The sequence below is a fragment of the Cyanistes caeruleus genome, chromosome Z, assembly GCF_971803275.1.
Source record: "Cyanistes caeruleus chromosome Z, bCyaCae1.hap1.1, whole genome shotgun sequence".
Taxonomy (NCBI): Eukaryota; Metazoa; Chordata; class Aves; order Passeriformes; family Paridae; genus Cyanistes; species Cyanistes caeruleus.
In genome coordinates, this window is record NC_141732.1 from 69,546,125 (window position 1) to 69,568,668 (window position 22,544).

Consider the following 22,544-nt stretch of genomic DNA (forward strand, 5'->3'; position numbering starts at 1 on the left):
AGCAACATAAGTAAAAAAAAAGTAACTGCAATAAAAATCCATAGTAGTTCTCATGATTTTTTGCATTGGGATGAAAGCTGCTCTATGCTTAATAAAATAATGCTGGAACTAGCAGGAATTCAAAGATTTTTAAAATGCTTAGAGAAATAAAGTGCAAATTCAAAACAAATGTTTGACACTAAGCTAAAATACCAAATGAGGATCTAACATAGCTGTGTATGAATACTTTATTTAAACTTTTTACATATGAGTTGGGGTACTAAAATTGTGGGCAGGAAGATTCTTCTAGTATCTAAGAAAGACTGAGACCATATTATAGCCTTTCCTTCAGTGAAGATGTTCTTAGTGAAGAGGCTCTGATGTAATTAACAACCTATTTTCATGACACTCGAGGCAAAAGTGGAATCAAAGTATTTCCTTGCTTGAAAATTAACCAGTGCATGCATGATGTAGAAAATGATAACACAGATTAAGAGATATAAACAAACCAAGCTCAATTCTTAAAAATATTGGTATTAGATATAAGTAGAATATAATGCAGAAGTAACTTATAGTCTGAAGATTCACTGCTTCCATAAATTGTGCAGAAAATATATTGGATGTGAAAATACAGTTATCTACCATTTAAAAAAATCAACATCAGCAGATACCTTATTTCAGAATTAAGTACCTCAGCTGTGGACTTTGTGTTACGCCAGTCATTATTGAAGAACTAATGAAATTAAACAAATAAATGAAACTCCTCCCAAAACCAAGAAATGAAGTATTTTTAATAGATGATTTGCAAAGAAAGAAACTAATGCCAAAGAAAAGTGCACTGAGAAAGACAGAAAAACAGGTCAGATGTTAAGGAGCAGAAACTGAATTTATTATTATTATTACAATTGTCTATTGTAGGACTGCTCTTGGGGTTCCCATTCTGTGTGCTTTAGAAGTAAAAGGAACACTAAAATTCTAACAATGATTATACTATACATTCTAAATTCATTACTTACGTTTTGAAGAAGCTGTTCAAACCAATCATACCCTGTATCTCTACAAGCTGCAACCTATAAGTATTTTTGAGAATAAATTAGTTAACAAAAAAGGCATCTGAGGAAAAATTATTTCAATACAGATGTTATCTCAAAAGAACAGCAAACATGCATACATTTCTATACACATTAAGAACAATGGAGATCAGAAACTGTCGTCTGCATTTGAAGAATAGTTTCCACCATTTAAGTGACTCCAGAATTTGTATTTCATACCACACAAAGCCCACAATGCTTTCCTGGAGGTTGCTCTCCCTAGTGCAAGATAAGCTTCTGTTTTGTAGAAAATTTTGCACAAATTCATGTATAAATACAATCCTGACACTTAGAAAATGGACATGTATGCGTATCATAGAACTACAGCATCTCTTGAGTTGGAAGGGATCCACAGGGATCATCAAATCCAACTCCTGGCCCTGCACAGCACACCCCAAGAGCCAGACCATATGCCTGAGAGCATTGTCCAAACACCTCTTAAATTCTGTCAGGTTTGGTACTGATCACTTCCCTAGGGAGCCTGTTCCAGTGACCAACCACCCTTTGGGGAAGAACATTTTCCTGATTTTCAACCTAAACCTCCCCTGACACATTTTCAGGCCACTCCCTTGTGTCTGTGCACCAGAGAGAAGTACATGCACACACACACATATTTATTTGGGTATACATATATATGTATTTTTATATAAACAAACCAGGCCTTCACTGGTATTATATGTCAGGAGCAACACACAGGTGGTTCAAATTAGAACTGTCAGGAGAACTGAGAATTAAACAGAAGTCAAACTGACTGACTGATCCTCGGACAGGAAAAATGTAAACTAGACTAGTCTAGTTTTTTTAAAATGCTGTAAAGTGAGGTCTAAATCTATAATTTTAAGTAATGAAGTGAGGTTTTTGGTGGTTCTTTTTTAATTTATATCCTTGAATTGATATTAAAACATCTTTTCATCACAGTGGTTTTATACAATGTATTTTCACTACAAAATAAAGCATTTTTATCCGAAGCAGACTTCGTTATTTTGGAGCTATGCTATTTAATTTGCTGTTCAGTAAAAGTGCGACACAATTATGCATACACCAGTTTACTCTTAGTAGAAACATGAGCCTGTATTTATTAAAACAGCTTACAAAGCTTACCAAAAAAGGTTATCAATTGTTTGAGGAAAATTTTCTTTTAAGAGACAAGTTCTTAGGCAGACTTAACTCTACACTGCTAGTTGCAATTCCTGTAGAATGTTACATACAATAGAAATTGGTTGTGTTTTAACCGAACAAGTACTTGATAGAATCTGAATATAGTGTGGTCACAGTTATTATTGCCAAAAGATCAGTGAGCATATAAAATTTCCTACAGCCTGCTCAATCACATGAATATTCTTAGCCTACATCTCATGCCTGAAACATAAAGGGGAAACCATCATATTACTGTGTTTAAAAAATACAGATACTGTTTCTAAGATACTAAAAACAAAATTGAATTTTGCATACAACTCAAATTTGTTTAACATACCACATCAGTGATGTTTAGTATTTTCCTTGTCATTGCTTCTTTGTCATGGTGTGGAGTTGGAGTAAACCAGAGCTTCTGGAATGTCTCATTTACTAATTTCTGAAGGAAAATAAAATACTAGCATAAACTTACACTGTCACGTAAGTATTAATTCTAATATATCCATACAACAGATGTGCTGATGATCTGTGCCTTTTCATAAGGAATTATGCAACTTAAATGAGACTGTAGTAGGAAATATCTGAGACAGACCCAGTTCTACTATTACAGGACTTATACTGATCTCATGTCAAACTTCAGCAAAATTAAACACTGGGAACTAATGCTACAAAAAATAAAGTTACCACCTTCCTGCATTAATTGGTATTCCTCAGAAAAACACAGCTGACTGAGAAGCTGACAACTGAACAAATAAAAGCAGAACTGCAGCAGCAGTGGTAGGTTCATTTAGCTTGCAAAACAGCTGTGACAAGGCAGGAAAGAGAGAGAAGTCAAGTCTCTACACTCAAATTTACAAAGTATGTAACCTTCCAATGTTTTTGAATAAAGAAAAATATAGAATAGAATTCAAGTGAACAAAAAATTATTCCAAGTGAACAAAAATTATTCCAAAATTACTTCTCATTTATGGAACTGTTAAAAATGCATTGAAGTTTATGTCTTGGTTTTTCTTTTTGTTAGAAAGGTAAGAGGAAGGAAGGGAGAGAACATGGTCATTCTTCCTTTCCAGCAGCACCTTGGCTTTAGCTGTTCATCTACTTGTTGATTAAGAGTCTTTTCAGGAAGCCAATTTACATTAATGTACCTCAAGAGGTAAAAATATCTGCTGCAAAGTGTGATACAAAATTATTACAGGTGCATCCCTAATTACTCAACAATTTAAAAAGTATTTTGTCAAATTCAACAAAATCATTATAAGGTTTATTATTTCACACATCGTATTAGGTTTGTGTTCTTCTTCACATACACACTGCACAAAGGGTAGCGTATGAGCACACAAGCAACATTTCAGGCGAATAACTGCCTCACTGAACATTCAGAATTAATACAAAATTAGCACAGATTAATACTTTATAATTTTAAAAATTATATATGGCATATGTTAATGTCAATTAGTTAATTTGTACTTAAAATTTACTGATTTGCAGAAATCAAAATTTTATATGTCAATTTTACTTGCTAGGAAAGAGAAGAACCAGAGAAAATACTTGCAAGAAGAAAACAAATCTCTGGAAAATATTTAAAATATTTTGATTGTCAGCTAGAAGTTACAGAAAACAGAGGCTAGAGAAGAAAGAGAAGAGAAATTTACAGAAAGCTAAAATATCAGCTCTTAAAAATTCGTAAGTCATAAATATTACAAAGGAGAAATGAAATATTTTTTTATTTTTTCACAATATGGAAACACTAAAGTAACAATAATTAAAACTCTGAAGGATATGTTTCATTCTACCTTAATGCCTTCTTCATCATTGACTCTCCGGATCATTTTCACACACATTTCTGTAATTTTGGGAAAAGTTGGTTGTTCAATGCAGATATCCCTAAGTATTTTTATTACTCTTTTTCTGACACTGATACCAGTATCCTGTGAAGAGAAAAGAGTTACACTCTTGAAAACAAATCAGAAAGATTAATTTATGCTCTATATGAATTAATATTTGAAGATCACCCAATTTGACTCCCAAAATTTATTTAGAAAAGGCAACTACAATCTTCTGGAATGCATTTATGCAAAAGCTCAGCATAACTTGTTCTAAAGGCTCAGGCTGAGTTCCCAGAATGCTGAAACATTTTCTCCATCTACACCCTCCTGTCTAAGAGCTTATGGTGTTGCAAATGTATAATTCACTTCTAAACTCAAGAACTTAAAAGCCAGATGTAATGATGCTTTGGCTACTTTACTGGAACACACAAGATTCCCTATAGATTTGGAAAGTAATACTTTAAGCCTTTGGATAAAACTTATGGATAAGATACATACAGGCAGTCATTTCCATTTTACTAGGCTTCATCTAAGGAGATAGATGAGGAACTTCACTTCGTATCACCTAACTCAAAATCTGTTGAATCTGAATATCAGGTTTAACTGCTTTATCTAGTATTGTATGCACATGATCTACTTATCTCCAAAAGCTGTCACAAACTTGTTTTATCATGTAACTATAGCCGATGTGTAGTACTTGACTAAAATCCTGACATGGATACTATAAGCTAATGTTATCCAACAGTTAAATTAACGTTGAACACCTAAACGAAAAAAACACTATTTTGTAAAAAAATGAATAAACCTTTCAAAACACTAAAAATAGCATACAAAAGCTGCCATCAATGATCCATATTTCAGATTTGAAATATGCAGCAAAACTCCTTATTTCACCTTGTCCTGGTTAAAATTAATGTAGAGTTAATTTTTTCTCAGCTGCTGCTAAAGTGTTGTGTTTTGGATTCAGAATGAGAATGGTGTTGATAACACACTGATGTTTTGGTTTTGGCTAAGTCATATTTATCCTAAGTCAAGGACTTTTTTCCCCTCCTTGTCTCATGCTCTGCCACTGAGGAGGTAGGCTAAAGAAACTGGGAGGGAGCATATCAGGACAGGTGACCAGAACTGGCCAAAGGGATACAGGGATACGCCCCACCACAGAATGTCATGCCTGTTATATATACCAGGGGGAGCTATCAGAAAGCACAGCCAGTCTAGGTTTGGGAACGGGGCTCTGGCATCAGTCAGCAGATGGTGAGCAATTGCTTTGTGCATCAGTGGATTTTTCCTTTTTATTATCATTATTTATAATTATTATTGCATTTTACTTTATTTTCAATTATTAAATGTTATTATCTCAACATATAATTTTAGTGCAATTCTGCTCACTCCACCAAGGTGGGGGTAAGTGATGCAGGAGTTGAGTGAGCAGCTGCATGGTGTGTGCTAAACTTGTATTTGGGATTAAACCATGACACAGCTAATTTGAGCACTAATAATGGAATCAAAAAAGAATATAACCCTGGTCCTGATGCAGTACAACTTTCTGTAGGAGTTCACCTTTCCATGTGACAAAGCCTCTCTAGAAGCAAGTAGTGCATTTTACAAGGCTGTTCTTAATAGCATGATGACTGACCATTCAAACAATCCAGTTTATTAAACATGCTCAGTTAAAAGCAAATTTTCCAGTGCCACTTATTTTACCATAAATACCACAAGTACCACCATACCAATATTCTTTCAATCAGCATGTCATAATACTGCTCAGCAAGCTGAGGACGGCACAGCACAAATCGTCCAAGGAGCTCCACAGCTGCTTCTCGTACACTAGTGGAGTTATCCATTAGCCGCCCATGAACTCCTCGTTGCATATCCAGCTAAAAAGAACATATGAAACACAGATTCAGAATAAAGATTTATTTTATATTAAGGGTAATATATGCATGGTAGATATTTTCTTTTTTACCCTGGCTAGAATACTGGGGTCTACAGCAACCACCTCAGACAAACACTTCATGGCTTTTGTTCGAACAGCAATTGCATTTTCACCAAGTACACGCAGAATCTAGAAGAGAACGAAAACAAAGATTCAGTTGTTTTGGGAAGGTACAAAATAATAATCAAGAGCAAAAATGCAGCAAAATAACATACAAATAATATTACTAAAATAATAACTAAAAGATGACTTTATCTTCTCAGAGAATAAAAAGGTGCATGTAAGTGATGTTTCATGGTATTGAAAACTGAAATTTCTGAAAACTGAACTGGTATTTATTATTATTTGCTACTTCTCTGAAATGGGTTGTAAGATTCTTAACTTTAAATTTTACTTTTGTCATTCAGTTGTGGTTTTCACCATGGTTCTTTTAACAGTAGAGTTGGATATGGGCACTCTAAGAATGCCTCTGTATGCAGATCAACTTAAGTAGTGCAACCTAAACTAGTACTGAATTTCAAACATGTCACTGTGCCAGGGTTAGTGCCCTTCTCCCAGAAAAAAAAAGAAATTACACTGATCAAACAGCAGCTTCCAAAGTGACAGCAACATGCACTGCAAACAACTGGGCAATGTGGCTTTTACTTTCAAATCAAATTAAGCTCAATTTAATGATTTAATCTTAGCAAAGGACCACACATCTTACAAAAGCTGTGAAAATTATTTCAACACTTTGTAATGATCCTCTAAATGTGTAATTCTGCCACAGCCATACAGTAATAAAATACTGTGCGCACATGATAACATACAAAATGCATGGAAGAAAAAGAAACCTAATCATTTATGCCATCAATACAGAATTTGAAAGCACGTGGTGTTATCATGGCCTGTAAATACCTCTGCTCAACAATGGACAGATACAGCACATGGCTGTGAAAGTGTTTGGAATGAGAAGCCAACTGTGTTTCACTATACTAACACTTCCAGTCACAATTTACCTGTGTCAAATAAATATCGAAGCTCTGGGCAAACGGCCTCATAGAGGCCAAGTAGCGAACAATCAAACATGCATCTTCATAGTCCACAGTATCAGAATTCATCCTGAAATAAATTCCATGCGTTAATCAGGACATGTTGACAAAAACATTATTTAAAACATCAAAGGCATGGCTAATAAAGAAGTAAGTGATACTGAAACATACTTTAATGTACTGAACTGAGATGGAGCGGTTTTAATGATGCTACGAAGAAATTTTTTGCGACTTTCTGCTCTATGCATGATTTGTCCTGTGGTCTCAACATCTTTTGCATGATGAGTTCCTTCGGATGAATCCTCATCCTTCTGAGATTTAATTGCTTTTTCTGTCTCCATAGTTGTATCACGGAACCATTGAGCTACATAAAACTTCCGAGAAAACTGGAGAAATAGAGCAGGATGCACAGAAAACAAAACCAACAGTTACAGAAAAAGAATTAACAGATTTATTATGAGATTTAGGAAATCTAATGCATCAACATTATTTTTGAAAACACAATCAACAGTATATGTTAGGGTGACAATTTAACTGAAGCACTAATATATATAATCAAAAATAACTTTCTTCAGTACACATTACTGAAATTATTTATATAAATTCCTGATGAAAGAAAGCTGAAATTTACCACTAATGATGCATCAATTTCTGTGTTCTCATCCAGATAATCTAGTAAAGCCTTTTGCAGCTGTTGAATTTCATCCTCTCCTCCTGAAACCTGTTAGAAGTAGAAAGATAGTTATAAACAAGAATCTTGCAGTCATAATTACCATCTGAAAATCTGCATGTCCACATATAAAATACACTGAAGTCAGTTGGCATAATTGTACAGCATTTGTAATTTTTTAACCAATTAGTTATAATATTAAGAGCAGAATAAGACTGGTTTTGAAACAGACTGACTGATTTGGCTTGTTTTCATTCTGTGATCTTGAGTGAGGACCACAGAAAAATATAAAAGGGCAAAATGCAGAAAACATCCTTATTTCCTCAATATTATGCATCCTTGCAGTGGCTGATGTTACAGGAGAAAAAGATATTATTCTTTTACCCCAAAATGAATGAGTTCAAGAGTTCAAAGCGTGTCTACAAGACATGTAATACTGTTTAAATAATAATAATAATAATAATAATAATAATAATAATAATAATAATAATAATAATAATAACAATAATAATAATAATAATAACAACAACAACAACACACATATATAAATATAATATGTTTAACACCATAAGGTACATATGTCTGTGGACATATGTATGTGCAAATTGTGAACAGAAATCCTGGCCTTGGACAAACTTGAATTTTGTAGATAACTGGCTTAATATAAGGCTTGCTTGATGCTTAACTTCCTAACTACTTTTAAACAAATAAAAATCCCAGAACAAAAAAAGTGAAGCTGTGACACCTATAAAAAATCACATTCAAGAATCAAATTGAAAGTAGAAGAATTATTTTTTTAATTCTTTAGCCAGAAAAAAAATTTCTTTGTCAGCAATGAAACTTCTAACTTATAATCATCTTTAATTCTCTATTAAGAGCATTGACTGAGAATCTTGACACATATGCAGCATGTAACATACCTTGCAAACATCAGCAAGTGGAGAAAGGTATAATTAACAAGTCCAGAACATCAGTGAGATAAACTAATGAAAAGTATGCATAAGTGTTCAAATAAATTAGACAATCTATTTCTAAAAAAAAAACTGTAGTGTTTGAAAATGTCAAAACAAAATAGATTTTCCTCTAAAACTCATTCTATGAATCATGGATCCAAACCACAGTAGGGAGCATTATATGCCTTTATCAATCATTGACTAATATCATGGTAACGATATCAGAGTGCAGAAGAAAATATCCAACAGTAGTATTCAATTTAGCAGGAAAGAAAAATCTGTAGGGGTGTGACCTAATTTCTGAATAGGAATAATAATTTAAGTTTCTGATGACAACAGCTGCCCCTGGATCTTATTTTCTTGCCATTTGAACAGATAAGTGAAGGTCATCCATACTGTACATATTGTTCTTCTCTCAGAAATTTGTAACACAACAGTCTACTGTACTGTGTAGTACACACCTTCCACAATGCATGGATGGTACTGTCTACCATTAGAGATGTTAAATTTCCTGAGAAACTGAAAATAAAATGTTTTAGCACTCAATTGCCCACCGCAATTTTATTCTCTGTTAGTGCTAATGCCTAGGAGCTAACTGATCCTGTAAAAATGCAAAAACCAAACAGAAAAATTCAGGTCAGGTATATATCTTTCTAGAATATTTTTCAATATCAGAGAATAAGGAAAGAGATAAGGAAAGAGAAAAGGGTTCTTCTGAAATACTTCCTCACTAAGTATAATGCAAAATTGTCAGAATCACTGTCAAGAGTGGAGAATTGTAATCCCTTATCATACAGAAGTACAAATTATATTATATTAAGATTCAATATGGTATGTTGTAGAATATTGTAACCAAAATAAATTGTGGAAAGAATCAGCCTCATAAAGGAGTGGATTATTTTTCCTCTTTAACTGCATGCCTGAAAAGGATAGAAGATTTTCCTTCAATATAAATCTAATGGTCATTATAAAGTATGTGCAATATATCTGTAGTCTTCTCAGGGAAGTAGAAGGGAATTCCTGAGAACAGTTCAGAAAGAAATGTATAGTATCCAAAAGAAAAATGCAAATCCTATTTGTAAAAAGACAGATGGGATATGAGCTTCTCTTATACTATATAATGTATAGAGCCCAAATGTATATCTTGCTTTAGCACATGTTGACACTCCAGCAGATTTTGAGCAGCATTAGCAGAAATCCAAATATGGACTCTCTAATGAAAGACTTTGCATGATTTTGGTAGCAGGGTGGGGTGGCTTCCTTGAGAAGCTGCCAAAAGCTTCTTCCATGTCCAGCAGAGCCAGTCCCTGGTGGCTCCGAAGATGTCATGCTGCTGGCCAAGGCTGGGCTAATTAGAGATGGGGGTAATGTGATAACATATTTTACAAGAAATAAAAGAAAGTTATTGTTCAGATGTAATTGTGACCAGAGCAGAGCAGGGTGAGAACATGTGAGAGGAACAGGCCTGCAGAAATAGGGTCAGTGAAGAAGGAGAGGGAAGAAATGCTCCAGGCACTGGGGAGAGGAAATGCTCCAGGCACTGGAACTGAGATTCCCCTGCAGCCCCTGGTGCAGTCCCTGCTGCAGCAGCTGTGCCCCTGCAGCACAGGGAGGTCCACAGGGATGCAGAGATCCACCTGCAGTCCCTGGAGGAGCCCACACCAGAGCAGGTGGGTGCCTGAGAGGAGCCTGGGAGCCTGTGGGAGACCTGTGGGAAGAGGGCCCTGCTCCCAGGCTGGAGCAGCCTGTCCTTGAAGGACTGCACCTCACGGAAGAGTGACCCACTACTGCAGCGGTTTGAGGGGTGCCGGTGCCTATAGGATGGACTCACATTGCAGCAGTTTGCAGGGAGCTGGTGCCCATGGGATGGACTCACATTGGAGAAGTTCATGGAGAACTGTCTCCTGTGGGAGGGACTCTACAGTGCAGCAGGGGAATGACTCCTCTCCCTCAGCAGTGAGAGAAGCACCAGGTGATGAACTGCCCACAACCCCCACTCCCTGTCTCCTAGTGCTGCTGGGGAAGGGGGTCGAGCTGGGAAGGAGGGAATAGGGTAGGAAAGGTGTTTCTAAGGGTTTATTTTACTTCTCATTATCCAGCTCTGATTTTTGTTAGTAATAAATCACTTCATATCTCTAAGCTGATCCTGTTTTGCCTGTGAGGGTATTTGATGAGTGATCTCTCCTGATCCTTACCTCAACCCAGGGACCATTCCTTACATTTCCTCTCCTCTGTGCTGCTGCAGAGGGGAGTCAGAGCAACTTGGTGAGGGCCTGGCATCTGGCCAGCATCAACCCACTAAAGACACATATGCATGTTCAATAAAAAACACCAAAAACCCCCAAAACCTCAAATCACACGACATAAAAACTAATTCTACAAGACTAATAGATTAATTCTCTAAAACGTGTATTTGAGTGTCAGCTTAGGTTCCACTTTACAATAGCAAATACAGGTTCATATGTATTTTTAAGACCTCTTAAGATAGGATCCAACTGTTGCTCCATCATTTCCTCGGTATTCTCACAAGAAAACTGAGTAACCACTGTAATTAATTAATTTATAGAATCACTACAGAAATTGTGCAAGGAAGATATGAGTTAACAAATATGGTACTTAAAAATTGCATATATTTGATTCAGAAACCTAAACAGTGAATTAAGAATGATTCTCCATAAGGTATAATTAAAAATTTCAAGCATTTGAAAGGATAGATCTCCATTCAGCTGCCATGGATGTCTCACACACCTGTTTGAGGATTCTGGCTAAAGATCCTTGATCCATTTTGCTAGTGACTGCATCTTTCCTCAGTCTTGCTGCTACAGTTCCAAGATAGTCAAGTGATGCAACTCTTAATGCCATTTCTGTAGATTTGTTACTGAACTGGTGAACCTAAGAAAAGCAGAATAGACATTTAAAAAAAAACATTTATTTGTGCCACAGAGATTCTTCTCACAGAAGACTGCTTTACCTTATTAAAGTTTCCACCTAACTTCCATATTGCATAAAATTATGTAATTTGCTATTACATCATACATACATTACTTACTTTATATTAATGCTTCTTTTTTATTTGGTCTCTCGCAGTCTACAAATACATCTGTCAGGTTTTTTAAATACATATTTTCATTAAACAAACTGGACAACTGGCACCGCAGATCTCCAGCAGCAGAGATTTTAAGCATCATAATGCTACCTCCTCATTATTCACACAAATATAAAGCTATGTTTTACAAGAACAGGACCATGCACAATATTTTTCAAGAAGCAGCTCAAATTACTGTGTTAATTACATTATAATACTAAAGAGCAACTCAAAAAACACACTAACAAAAACACTCTCATTCTGTAAAATACCATAAGCATTTGCTGTAGTTGTTAAAAACCAAACCACTGAGTTGTTTTCTGGTTCTGTGCTAAGGGAATAGCCCAGAGAAGATTCTTAATATGTATAATTACAGCTATTAGGCTGACTTTACTCCAGATAAATACATGCACTTACTAGATGCTATGAAATGACACTTTTTAATGTTGAAAATGTAATCAAATAGTGAAACCGGACTTCCACAAGAAACTACACATACCATTTTCAACAAGCTTCATATGAATGATCCTCTAACCAAAATTTTATTATTTATGTATTGCACAGTGATACATGCAAGGAAATCCTTACATGCTGCATGTGTGTCAACAATCAGAAAGTATTCCTACAGTAGTTTCAGCAGAAATAAATAAGTATTCATTTTAATAAGAAATGAATTCACACAGTTAAAAACAAGAATCCCTTACCAATAGCCTTCCTAGTAAGCTAAGTAGCAACTCTGCAGCTGGCCATTCTGGTTTATTGACTGTAGAAAGAAGATCTTGAATAAAGTTCTCAAACAATGGCCTGTAATCTTCTTCCCCTTGTTTACTGCCACACCTGTTAAGAAGAAAATGCTTTTTGTAAGCAAATTTAACAAACATACAAGGTTTTCTTCTGATACAAATAGAAGTAATCCTGTGTTTAATCAGAAAAAGCAGTTTTATGTAATTCCAAGAAAACAAATCTGAAATACTAGCAGAAAATTTGTTTTATTTGTTTGCAAAGAAATAGCTTAAACAGTTCTCGCTCCAAGTTGCACTGGAAATAACGTAGCTAATCCATAGCGGCCATTACCTTTGCATTAAAGTCAGTCTGTATTAATTTGGATACACATAGTAGGTATAATTATAAAAAATAATTTAGAGTAGGATATTTAAGAGTTGGTATGTTTATATTATTTAAGCTCAGTTTTGTTTATCTGATAGTGATAACACATCTCAGTATTATGCTTCACAAAGGTTACAATCAGAATGCCAAAAAACCACCAACCAACCAACACCACAAAAAACCCACCAAAAGTTAGCATACCTTATACTTTTTGAGTTCTATATATTATCCCTAAGTTTAACATCAGAAGCATGCAATTGCTAGATGGCTTGTTAAACAGCTTTTCAGATTTAAGTGTAGAAATTAACACAATTATAACCTAAAGACTTGTTCTTTGAAATCCTATGGTTAATTCAGGTACACTATTTATTCCTTTCTGAGCTACTGACATTCCTAACTTTAGCTCAGTGAAAGTAGTTTTTAGGTTTTTTATATCTGATGACTGAATCAGCAAGGTTTCACCACTTAAATATTTGCTCAGCCTTCTCTTTCAGGCTTCACATTAATTCCTCCATAATAAAGGAATCCTACATGAACTCTGAGACAGATTCCTAAATATATGAAGAACACTGCAGAATTTCTCTTCTATAAATATTTTTGTCTAGGCAAGAAGCCCTCTTAGGTGTCAATAAAGCATATTGTTATAAATAACTTTATGAATAGGTATTTATTACTGTTCAGTGGTCAGATATTAAAGTATTCATTTGGAGTTGGGTTTATCAATACACTAAAGAATGCAACAGTACTTACTTCTTAAGAAAAATAGAAAGGAAGTTTTGTGCCGTTCTCATGGCAGTTTCATATGAGTTAGTAATAAGCACATCTTGATCCACCTGAAAATAACAAGATACATTTGTCTATTATCTTAGCATAGATCTATGATTTCCAGATTAGCATTTCTTATGCACCAAAAAATTACAGTAAACATAAAATTACAATGCTTGATTACTAGGGCACTGTAATAATGCATTATACCTATGAACACACGTAAGTAATTTCTGCACACAGACATAAAAAAGGCTTTTAAAAATTTCTTACTTTCTTGTTTGATTCCTCCTCTGAATTAGAATCCTTTTCTGCTGATGGTAAGTGCACCACACACTGAATTAGTTGCAGAACTAGTGCTGTTACCATCTGAATGTACATAGGCTCTCCATCAGTGTCACTGCTGTTTAACCTATTAATAAGAAAAGATAGCATTAACATTAAAAGTAAGCAAAGAGGACAAAACACACACAAAAAAAATGTTTTTAAGTCATATCTTTCAAAAATTATTACCACAGCTAGAAATCCACATTCTAGACATTTATCTATTAATTTGCTTCTTTTTCTGCAGTGTAACATTTGACCTAACAAAACCAATAAGTATTGTGCTTGCATGGAAGAGGTGAACTAAAACAGCACAAAGTTCACTGGCTGAAACAGCTACAGGAATATTTAATAAAACAAACACCTACTTGCTAAAATACATAATAAGCTTGTTATGTATAATACCATGTTCTCTCCTACACAGCACAACAAAACACACAAAACTGTTGCTGTAATAATTTTTATGTAGTATTTAATATATGTGAAATGTGTGGGACTTTTTAAAAACAGAAAAAAGCGACCATAACCTAGCCTGACTTTTACAAGGGCTACACCAACAATAATCTGCAGCAGCATAGCAGACTACAAACTTCAGCAGGCAACTGTGTTAAATAGGTAAAAATACTATGTTTCTCCCTAATGTAACCTCAGAAATAGTATGAGTTTACTGCCAATATACACACCAATATCATCTCATTGCTACACTTAACAACATCAAAAGGTGGCAAACTCAACATATGAGAGATGATATGGATATGAAACCGACTCCCTTCCTGAAAAGAGTGCTTTGAGTGTATCCTCAAAGCAATTCAGCCAGGATGTTCCTACAGAGATTTAGCAATAAAGAAATTATGTAATTTCATACAAACTGAATTAAAGAATTGACCAACAATAAATAATCCTCAAGTCACACTAGCATTACACATGTTCAGATTCTTAGCGAGAAAAATAATGTTTCAATTATTTTTGTAAGTAGGCACTAAAGTGATAGCATAAAAACCAAGCAAGTATAACAAGACATGTGTCAAAGAGTTTGTTTTGAAATCTCAACCTGCAAAAAATGCAGCTTGTAGAGACACATTTTTAGTGTAATTATCAATGAAGCCTAAAATCCTATATCTACAAAACTGTAAATGCTATAGTCTACAGAAGTTATTAATTTACATCAGAAGTTACCTGAAGTTTCTCAAACTCCTCTTGCTAGTTGGTAGTCTCGCAAGAGAAGTGAAAATTTCTTCTAGTATTAGCTGTCTGTGTTTTTCATACCGGGAGAACACCTATTTAATAGTTACAGGATTATTAGACAATGTTTTATTGTTATATAAAATACAGCTTTTAAAATATATTGTAAATAATTATATATGACAGCATGCACTTCACATGACACTTCAATAAATTATAATTCACCTTATTGTTAATGCATTGCTTTCTCAAAGCAAGCAATTCTTTAAAAAAGAAGTAAAAACTTTTCCAAACAGAGATTTAGAAAAAATCTTTATATAACATAAATATGCATTAGGTCTTGAAAATACCTTCTATTTAAAGTATTTTTGTCGATGGTATAACACATATAGGAAATTCAATTATTATTAAATAATTATATTAAATAATTTAATAAATTATTAAATCCTATTATATAGGATTATATAGGAAAGTCAAACAGTGTAATACTAAGTTTTTATTAGTTTTTATTTTATTTGTTAAGACTTAGTATTTATTTCTCTCAGTACAAAGGAAAACTCTGTCATAACACAATTTTTCTGAACACATGTAGGTTGTAGAGTACATTTGAGAAAACAGTTTTGCTTCCTGTTCCAGGCATGATATGTTCTTTCAATTTACAGAGTCAGAACCATTGATTTTTCCTCCCCTTTTGTTTGGGAAGAATACTGAAGTATATAATCTTTACAAAGACTAAAATCTCTCACTTGAACAAGGACATTTGTTTTCTACTACATTTTTCCTGAAATAGTATTTTACCTATCCTGTGATTTTTTCCTACAGTCACCTCTTGTGAGAAAAATAATTTATTCTATTATACAGAAATACCATACTAGTTCTATGACTTACTGCGCAAGTTCAAAAAAGAAACAGGTATCTTAAAATAAAAAAGGACAGGTAAGAGGAAGGAGCTTATGTTTACACTTTAACTGACAATCAAAATTAAGAAGCTTCTTGCTTAAAATAGGCAATTTCTTTCTACAGCATACTCTGCAAATAGGGGCAGCTCTGACAGATATAACACTATCTCTATATTATGGTATCAAACTGCAAAAACATGCAAGAACAGCATTAATCCTACACTCCAATTCTCTACCAGAGAGAAAATACAGCCTATGTAAATGCCCTAAGAACACTTAGAACTAAGTGTAATACTAAGCACACTAAGAACACTTGTGCCTGTACCGCACATGTAATGCAGTACAGGCACAAGAGCCCACAAATTAGAAGGCACTTACCGCAGTTACTAATTTGATGGCACATAACTGTAGCTCACTGACATTTTCTACAAAGAAAGGTGTTATTCCCATAGATGACACCTGTCAAGGGATAGAAGTTATTTTAAATACATAGGATTAACAAACTGGTATTCATGCAATGTCACAAGTCAGCAGGTAAGGCTTTCAACAATTACTTTGTATTATTTGCAAATGAAAATATTAAATTATGGCACAGGTCTTATGAGAGATGGCTGATGGGGTATGAGGCTGTTTAGGATGGAGAAGGGGAGGCTCCAGAGGGGGCGTTATAGTCCTTTACAACTGCCTGAAAGCAATGTGTAGCTAGATGAGGTTGCTCTCTTCTGCCAGCTAACAAGTGACAAAAGAAATGGGCTGTAAGTTGTGCCAGGGGTGGTTTAGATTGGATTGTCAGTGCCTATGGAAGCAATCCAGCCAATATCCCAGTAGATATTTGAAAGACATGTAGATAGGACATTTAAGGACACAGTTTAGTGGTGTGCTTGGAAGTTTAGACTTGATGTTCTTAAAGATCTTCTCCAGTGTAAATGATTCTACTACTCTATATTTGAATACAATCAGGTTAAACTTTTCTTAAGTGTAGAAGAGAAAATGCAAATGATATACTACACAGTCACTCTGATGTCAAGAATTCAAAAGCTTGTACTGATTTCAAACTTCATGTCACTGAGACAACTATATTTCACTTTCACTCTAGGAAAAGCAAGGCTAACGTTTTTGGACAGGAATTCTGAAAAAAACCTACCTGAAGAATAGTTGTATCCGTAAGAAGCTGTATCTCTAGCAACTCTGACAAGCTGCTGACAATGTCACAAACTTTGTTATACAACATCACTATAACTCTTTGCTTGTGGGTGGAACACTTGGCACGTTTTGCTTTTGAACTTAAAACACCACCTAGAAAATAAAATACACATTCATTAATATTTTCAGTGTTTCAAATACTAGAAAGATGATCTTCCTCAAAAAGTGCCCCCAAATAATTACATCACTACAGATTTGCAAAAGCGATTTAGAAAAACTACTTAGTAGCATCAACTGGAAAGCAGGAATTTCATATGATAATTATTTTTCATAATTACTCTAAATTTTTTACCTGAATTTTTAAAAGATTCTTAAAATTGGAGCCATGCACCTGTCAGTATGTACATGAAAATAAAAGGCTTGAAGTTAAATAGTCTTCCCTGAAACAAATCACTATATACACGGGGACTATGACTATGAAATTATTTATTTCAACATATAATAACTATACATAAAAGTTGAACTTCAAACTTCTAAGTACTGTTATCCAAATACTTTGGTTACATTAACATTATTGCAGTAAACCAAGGCACAGTATGACTAAGTTCTTCAGATGACACATTTCACTGGTTTTTTTACTATGTTTCATCATCCTCAAACTAACAGTGCTATTTATATATAACTGTGCAGCTGTTCAGGATACTGTATGTGATAAGAAAGAACTACCAGTATAAAATTTGCATATAAAAATCTTATTCCACAAAGTCATTTATACCATCATATAGCAGATAAATTTTTATAGCTTTTAATATGGAAAGATTTCTTAGCATACTAACCACCATGAGGATCCACTCGATACACAGGATCATACTGAGGATAGAGAGTGTTCTGCAAATGAAATTTTGTGTACTGGATAACTCTTTCTATTACGTCCTCAATATATACAGCTTTAGGCATATTTGGTGATGTCATAATATTGATAGCAGTAAGACAAGCATCAGCAGATTTTGTCACTCTTTCCATAATGAGATCTCGCCATAATCTCTCCTCATCTTCAGTGTCATTATTCTGCAACAGGCAAGAAGAACAAGAGAATATGAGCAAGAAGTTAAATTTTTATTCTCACCAAGTAAAAGAAAATAATCCTACATTAATATGCTTATATACACTAACGTATAAAATATTGTATTTCCTTTACAATACCAAAATATTTTTTTTAAATCAAGTAATATTTGTTTTACTAGCAAGTTTGTAATGTGTGTCTAAGCTACTGGTCTTCAAAGTCCTGTAATCTCTATTCTTTTGTTTGAACACAAAGGTTTCTGTGTCTCATGGGAAGTACTATAAGGGAAGACTGCTGTATGCTCTATTTAAGACTGATGTACATTCAGCAAAATCTAATTCTTTCATCTGGTGTTTCCTTCTTCAGTGCTGCTTTGATTCATATAATTTCTGCCACTAGAGGGAATTCTTGTACAAAAAGACTTTGCAAGTCACATGAAATCTGTAAGTACACAACTTTCTCTGCCTCTTAAACCAACCCACTGATTATCAACCTCCTATCAAATATGTCCATTTAGATTACAATAGGCTACAATACAATAGTCCCTGTATTACTGTGTTTACACAGTAATACAAAGGTATTATACAGGTAATTATAAAGGTAATACAGAGGTACCAAAACAAACATATATGAGGTTAAATATGACCATCCAGGACTATTTAAATATTGTAATAACATTATTACAGCAAAGCTAGGTAGAATTTCTCATAGCTTCTCAGCTACAGACAGTGCCTCCAGAGAAAAAGAGTCTTTACTACCTATATGACACCACACTTAAACACTGTTGGCTTTCCTTGTAAAGGTCAGAGGTAAATGAGACTGTAATACCTTTTTGCCTTTGGGTTAAGAGAATCTGAACCAATAGAACAGTGCATTATATATATGATATACATAATTATCGAATCAACAAAAATCTGCAAATCAGGAGGTCCCTGCAAGCTTCTCAGATACAATGGCTTTACAGAATTTGCTACATATACAAATGACACTTTAAGGAAAAAAAAATGTTTTCCCTAATTAATTTTAGAAATTAAATTAATATTAAAGCATCCTCTGCTTCTGCAAAATATACTGACATGGAGGTAAGACATCTTCACTGCACTGTAAAAGTAGCAAGCTTATGCCTTAGGAAAGACTTTCTTTGTCACAATGATTATAACAATTTTTAATAGTTTTAAGAAACCCTAAAACTTGTTTGTTTTTCTTAAAAAACTTGTTTTGTATTTTTTTAAATCCAAGTTTGTCTCTGAATTGCAAGCACTGGACAATTTCATTAAATATAACATAACATAACATCATATCATATCATAATTATATGACAATAATAACTTCTGAAAAATTTTGAGTTTTACTTCAAAAAACTAAAAGAAAAATATCACTTTAAAATCATTGGTATAAAGACTTCATGACAATGAAGTACACCAGTTAACCCCTTACTTCCCTTTTATGCACTTTTTGTATTGCCAAAGACATTCAGAACCATATACCGAAACTATGAAACCCTTACAAACTATCTAGATCAAAGTATTTAGGTACAAATAATGTGTCTCTGGTTTTTGCGTGCAAGTTCAAACTCTTCCTTTCTGATATAAACTACTACTCTCGTACTTCTACTGATGAGGTGCTTTTCTCTATAAAACTCAATTCTAATTATAGTTTTGAATAGAAAGTGTATAAATAAAAAAATATGTGAAATATTGAACATCAATATCATAAATTCTCTAAATCTTTGAGTAGTTTTAGGTATACCAGGAAAAAAACCCATCCTAAAATATTAAACTTCCCATTAATTTTATTTACATGGACATTGAAACTTGGCAGTATAAGAACACTTAAACCATAAACTTCCTCCTTAATGCTCAGGAGAAAGATAGACTCCATGTGAAAACTATAGTATTTCTGACATTTTGTAAGGGATGCTTTATGGACACATAGCAAAGAAACATGCAACAACAATGTAAATTACACCAGAATTACCATGAATATTTCAGGATGAAACTATAATATCTCAGGATGAAACAAAAGAAAATACAGTTGCTCCCAACAGATCTGTTAGAGTAAAATATGATTAGTACTGAAAAAATATAATTAATTTAATTTTGCTTCAAGTATTAAAATTTGACTAACTCAATCAAACATTTGTTATATTAAAAGTCCCTTTCACACACATACACAGTATTTGAACCTATCACTGAATAGGACTCAAGTGAAGAAAACTATTCTGCACAATGGTGTGAAATTTTGAAATTTCAAACTCACGTGGTTAAGTAAAGTAGAAAGCTTTGATCCATCTTGAATATTCTTCTCCAAAATATTCAGGACTTTTACTGTTTTATCTGTTGAGAGCTAAAACAAATAAAGAAACATGTCAAACAACTGCAGGAATATAAATAATTCCAAATTGCTGAAAAGAACATTGAGGAATGAAGGACAGAGCTTGTATAATCTGAATCACCTCAACTGTGAACAATCTGGCATGAGGAGAATGCAGACACTATAATGAAAACAGGTAAAATACATTCTAGGATTGCAATTAAACTGCATTTTCAACCAGCAAAATCCACAGAAACAAATTTTTAAACTGCCTGTCATTAATGTTGTGCTGTTATATGTTTCCAGAAATAGAAATTTACCAAATCCATGTATGATTTACAAATTCTAACTGACAATATAGAGCTTTATTAGGAGAAAATTCGTATTGCATGAACAAGTAGAATTAAATTCCCTGATACTTGAAAGATAATAAAAGGGAAATGTATTATTATTAGTGCTATTTTCAAATAAGTCACATGTTGAAAAAAGTAAACTGAACTCACTTACAAGTCTTCTGAGAAGTCTGATTAAATAATTTGTGGAATATGTTAAACTTGAGGAGAGTCAGCTTCTCTAATCTAGATACTATTCACCATTGGAAGCAACAAAACTGATTTTATATAGACATGCATGTATGTGTGTATGTATGTCTGTATTTATATCTATGAATGTGTGAAAAATATTGAAGGGAGCATAAGAGTGAGAACGGTCAGGACAGAGAAACGATCAGGATAGAGAAACGATCATGCCACTCACAAACTACAAAGGAAGGTAGGGGGATTGAAGGAAAATCCATAAGGAATATCTAATGTTTGGAAAAAAGAAGCTTGGAATAGTCCAGAGTAATTATAATAGCATGTGGTTTCACAGACACTCCACAAACTTAAGTGGTCAAGAACAGGCAAAGAGCTTAACAAAGGACATAAGATATAAGACTGCTCAAAGCCAAAAGCTCCAGGAAGACAAAAGGAGATCAAGAGCAATGTTTCGAGAGGTGAGACATCAACAAGTTTGCACTTGTTGCAAACAAAAGTTCCTCTAGCTGACTGGGGAAGAGTAGGACACCTTTCAACAAAAAAGTCTCAGCTTCAGAAAGAGTAACAGGATGTTGTAAGTTCCTAAGCACTTCATCTAAGTGAGCAGAATCTCAGCTGTTCTTCTGGTCTGTGCACCCTTGAAAAGGGTGAAATGTAATTATGGAGGAAGTAAATTTTTGTATGTTAATCAATATTTTATGTTCCAGAAAAAGTTAGATTACGAAGAGGTACCTTGTCCATAATGCCCATTGCCTTGATTTTTGCAGATTCACTACCCAACTCACTAAGCTGATGTTTGCCCAGTAACAATTCCTGTGGGATCTCATCATCATCACCTTTAAAAAAAAAAAATAAATAAAAAATTAACAATCATATTTTTAATAGGACTTTTAGGAAACCAGTATTTTTTATTACAATTATTACAAAAGCTAATTGAAAAAAAAGAGCTAATTGTCCAAATAGTCAGCATCTAATGGTTCTAAATAATTAGCATCTACTGAAGACTGATAATGACACCTTTTGGTTGTGTTGAAACAATAAATACTTGTTGAGTATGACTGCCTCTGAAATACCACTTAAGAGACTAACATGCCCTTCTGAAAGTCACAAAGTAATAATTTTTAAAATAGCAAAGCCCATTTGTTGCAGTACTTGTGCCATCACTTTTATTTCAGTAAAACAAATCTTAAATTATTGTAGCCCTAAAGTTCAAATCGGGGCAAGAGCAATAAACAAAAAACACATATGAAACTAAGCATCTTGAGATATTCTGAGTCTTAATTATACTTAACCTTAGACAAAAATCATGTTGCTACACACAGAAAGATCCAATGACTTCACTTTTATGTTCAAGGTTGCATGCACTATGGGTTTAAAAACTAAGAAAATAGAAACTTGTTTACTATGCCACTCCCCTTGTTTTAATCCTGTAACAAAGATGGTAGGAAAAAAATTAATGAATATTCCATTATCCATTTCAAAAGAAAGTCACCTTTGGCAACATGAA

The 22,544-nt window shown here is 33.9% G+C and overlaps 1 protein-coding gene across 14 annotated transcripts in view; it reads right to left on the reverse strand.

The window, feature by feature from the left end:
* The window catches only part of NIPBL (NIPBL cohesin loading factor), a 154,820-nt gene that overhangs the window by 15,280 nt on the left and 116,996 nt on the right, over positions 1–22,544 (reverse strand). For all 14 annotated transcript variants that reach the window (XM_086867654.1, XM_086867657.1, XM_023944133.2 and 11 more), the window contains 18 exons: positions 21,770–21,873; positions 20,448–20,534; positions 17,962–18,193; positions 17,127–17,278; positions 16,361–16,441; positions 15,078–15,178; positions 13,851–13,989; positions 13,563–13,645; positions 12,410–12,542; positions 11,369–11,512; positions 7,629–7,718; positions 7,169–7,383; positions 6,965–7,067; positions 5,997–6,095; positions 5,761–5,907; positions 3,998–4,132; positions 2,545–2,643; positions 996–1,049 (listed from right to left, as the gene is read on the reverse strand). In XM_086867654.1, the coding sequence (XP_086723780.1) occupies positions 996–1,049; positions 2,545–2,643; positions 3,998–4,132; positions 5,761–5,907; positions 5,997–6,095; positions 6,965–7,067; positions 7,169–7,383; positions 7,629–7,718; positions 11,369–11,512; positions 12,410–12,542; positions 13,563–13,645; positions 13,851–13,989; positions 15,078–15,178; positions 16,361–16,441; positions 17,127–17,278; positions 17,962–18,193; positions 20,448–20,534; positions 21,770–21,873 (2,198 nt within the window). The remainder of the gene's footprint in view (positions 1–995; positions 1,050–2,544; positions 2,644–3,997; positions 4,133–5,760; positions 5,908–5,996; positions 6,096–6,964; positions 7,068–7,168; positions 7,384–7,628; positions 7,719–11,368; positions 11,513–12,409; positions 12,543–13,562; positions 13,646–13,850; positions 13,990–15,077; positions 15,179–16,360; positions 16,442–17,126; positions 17,279–17,961; positions 18,194–20,447; positions 20,535–21,769; positions 21,874–22,544) is intronic.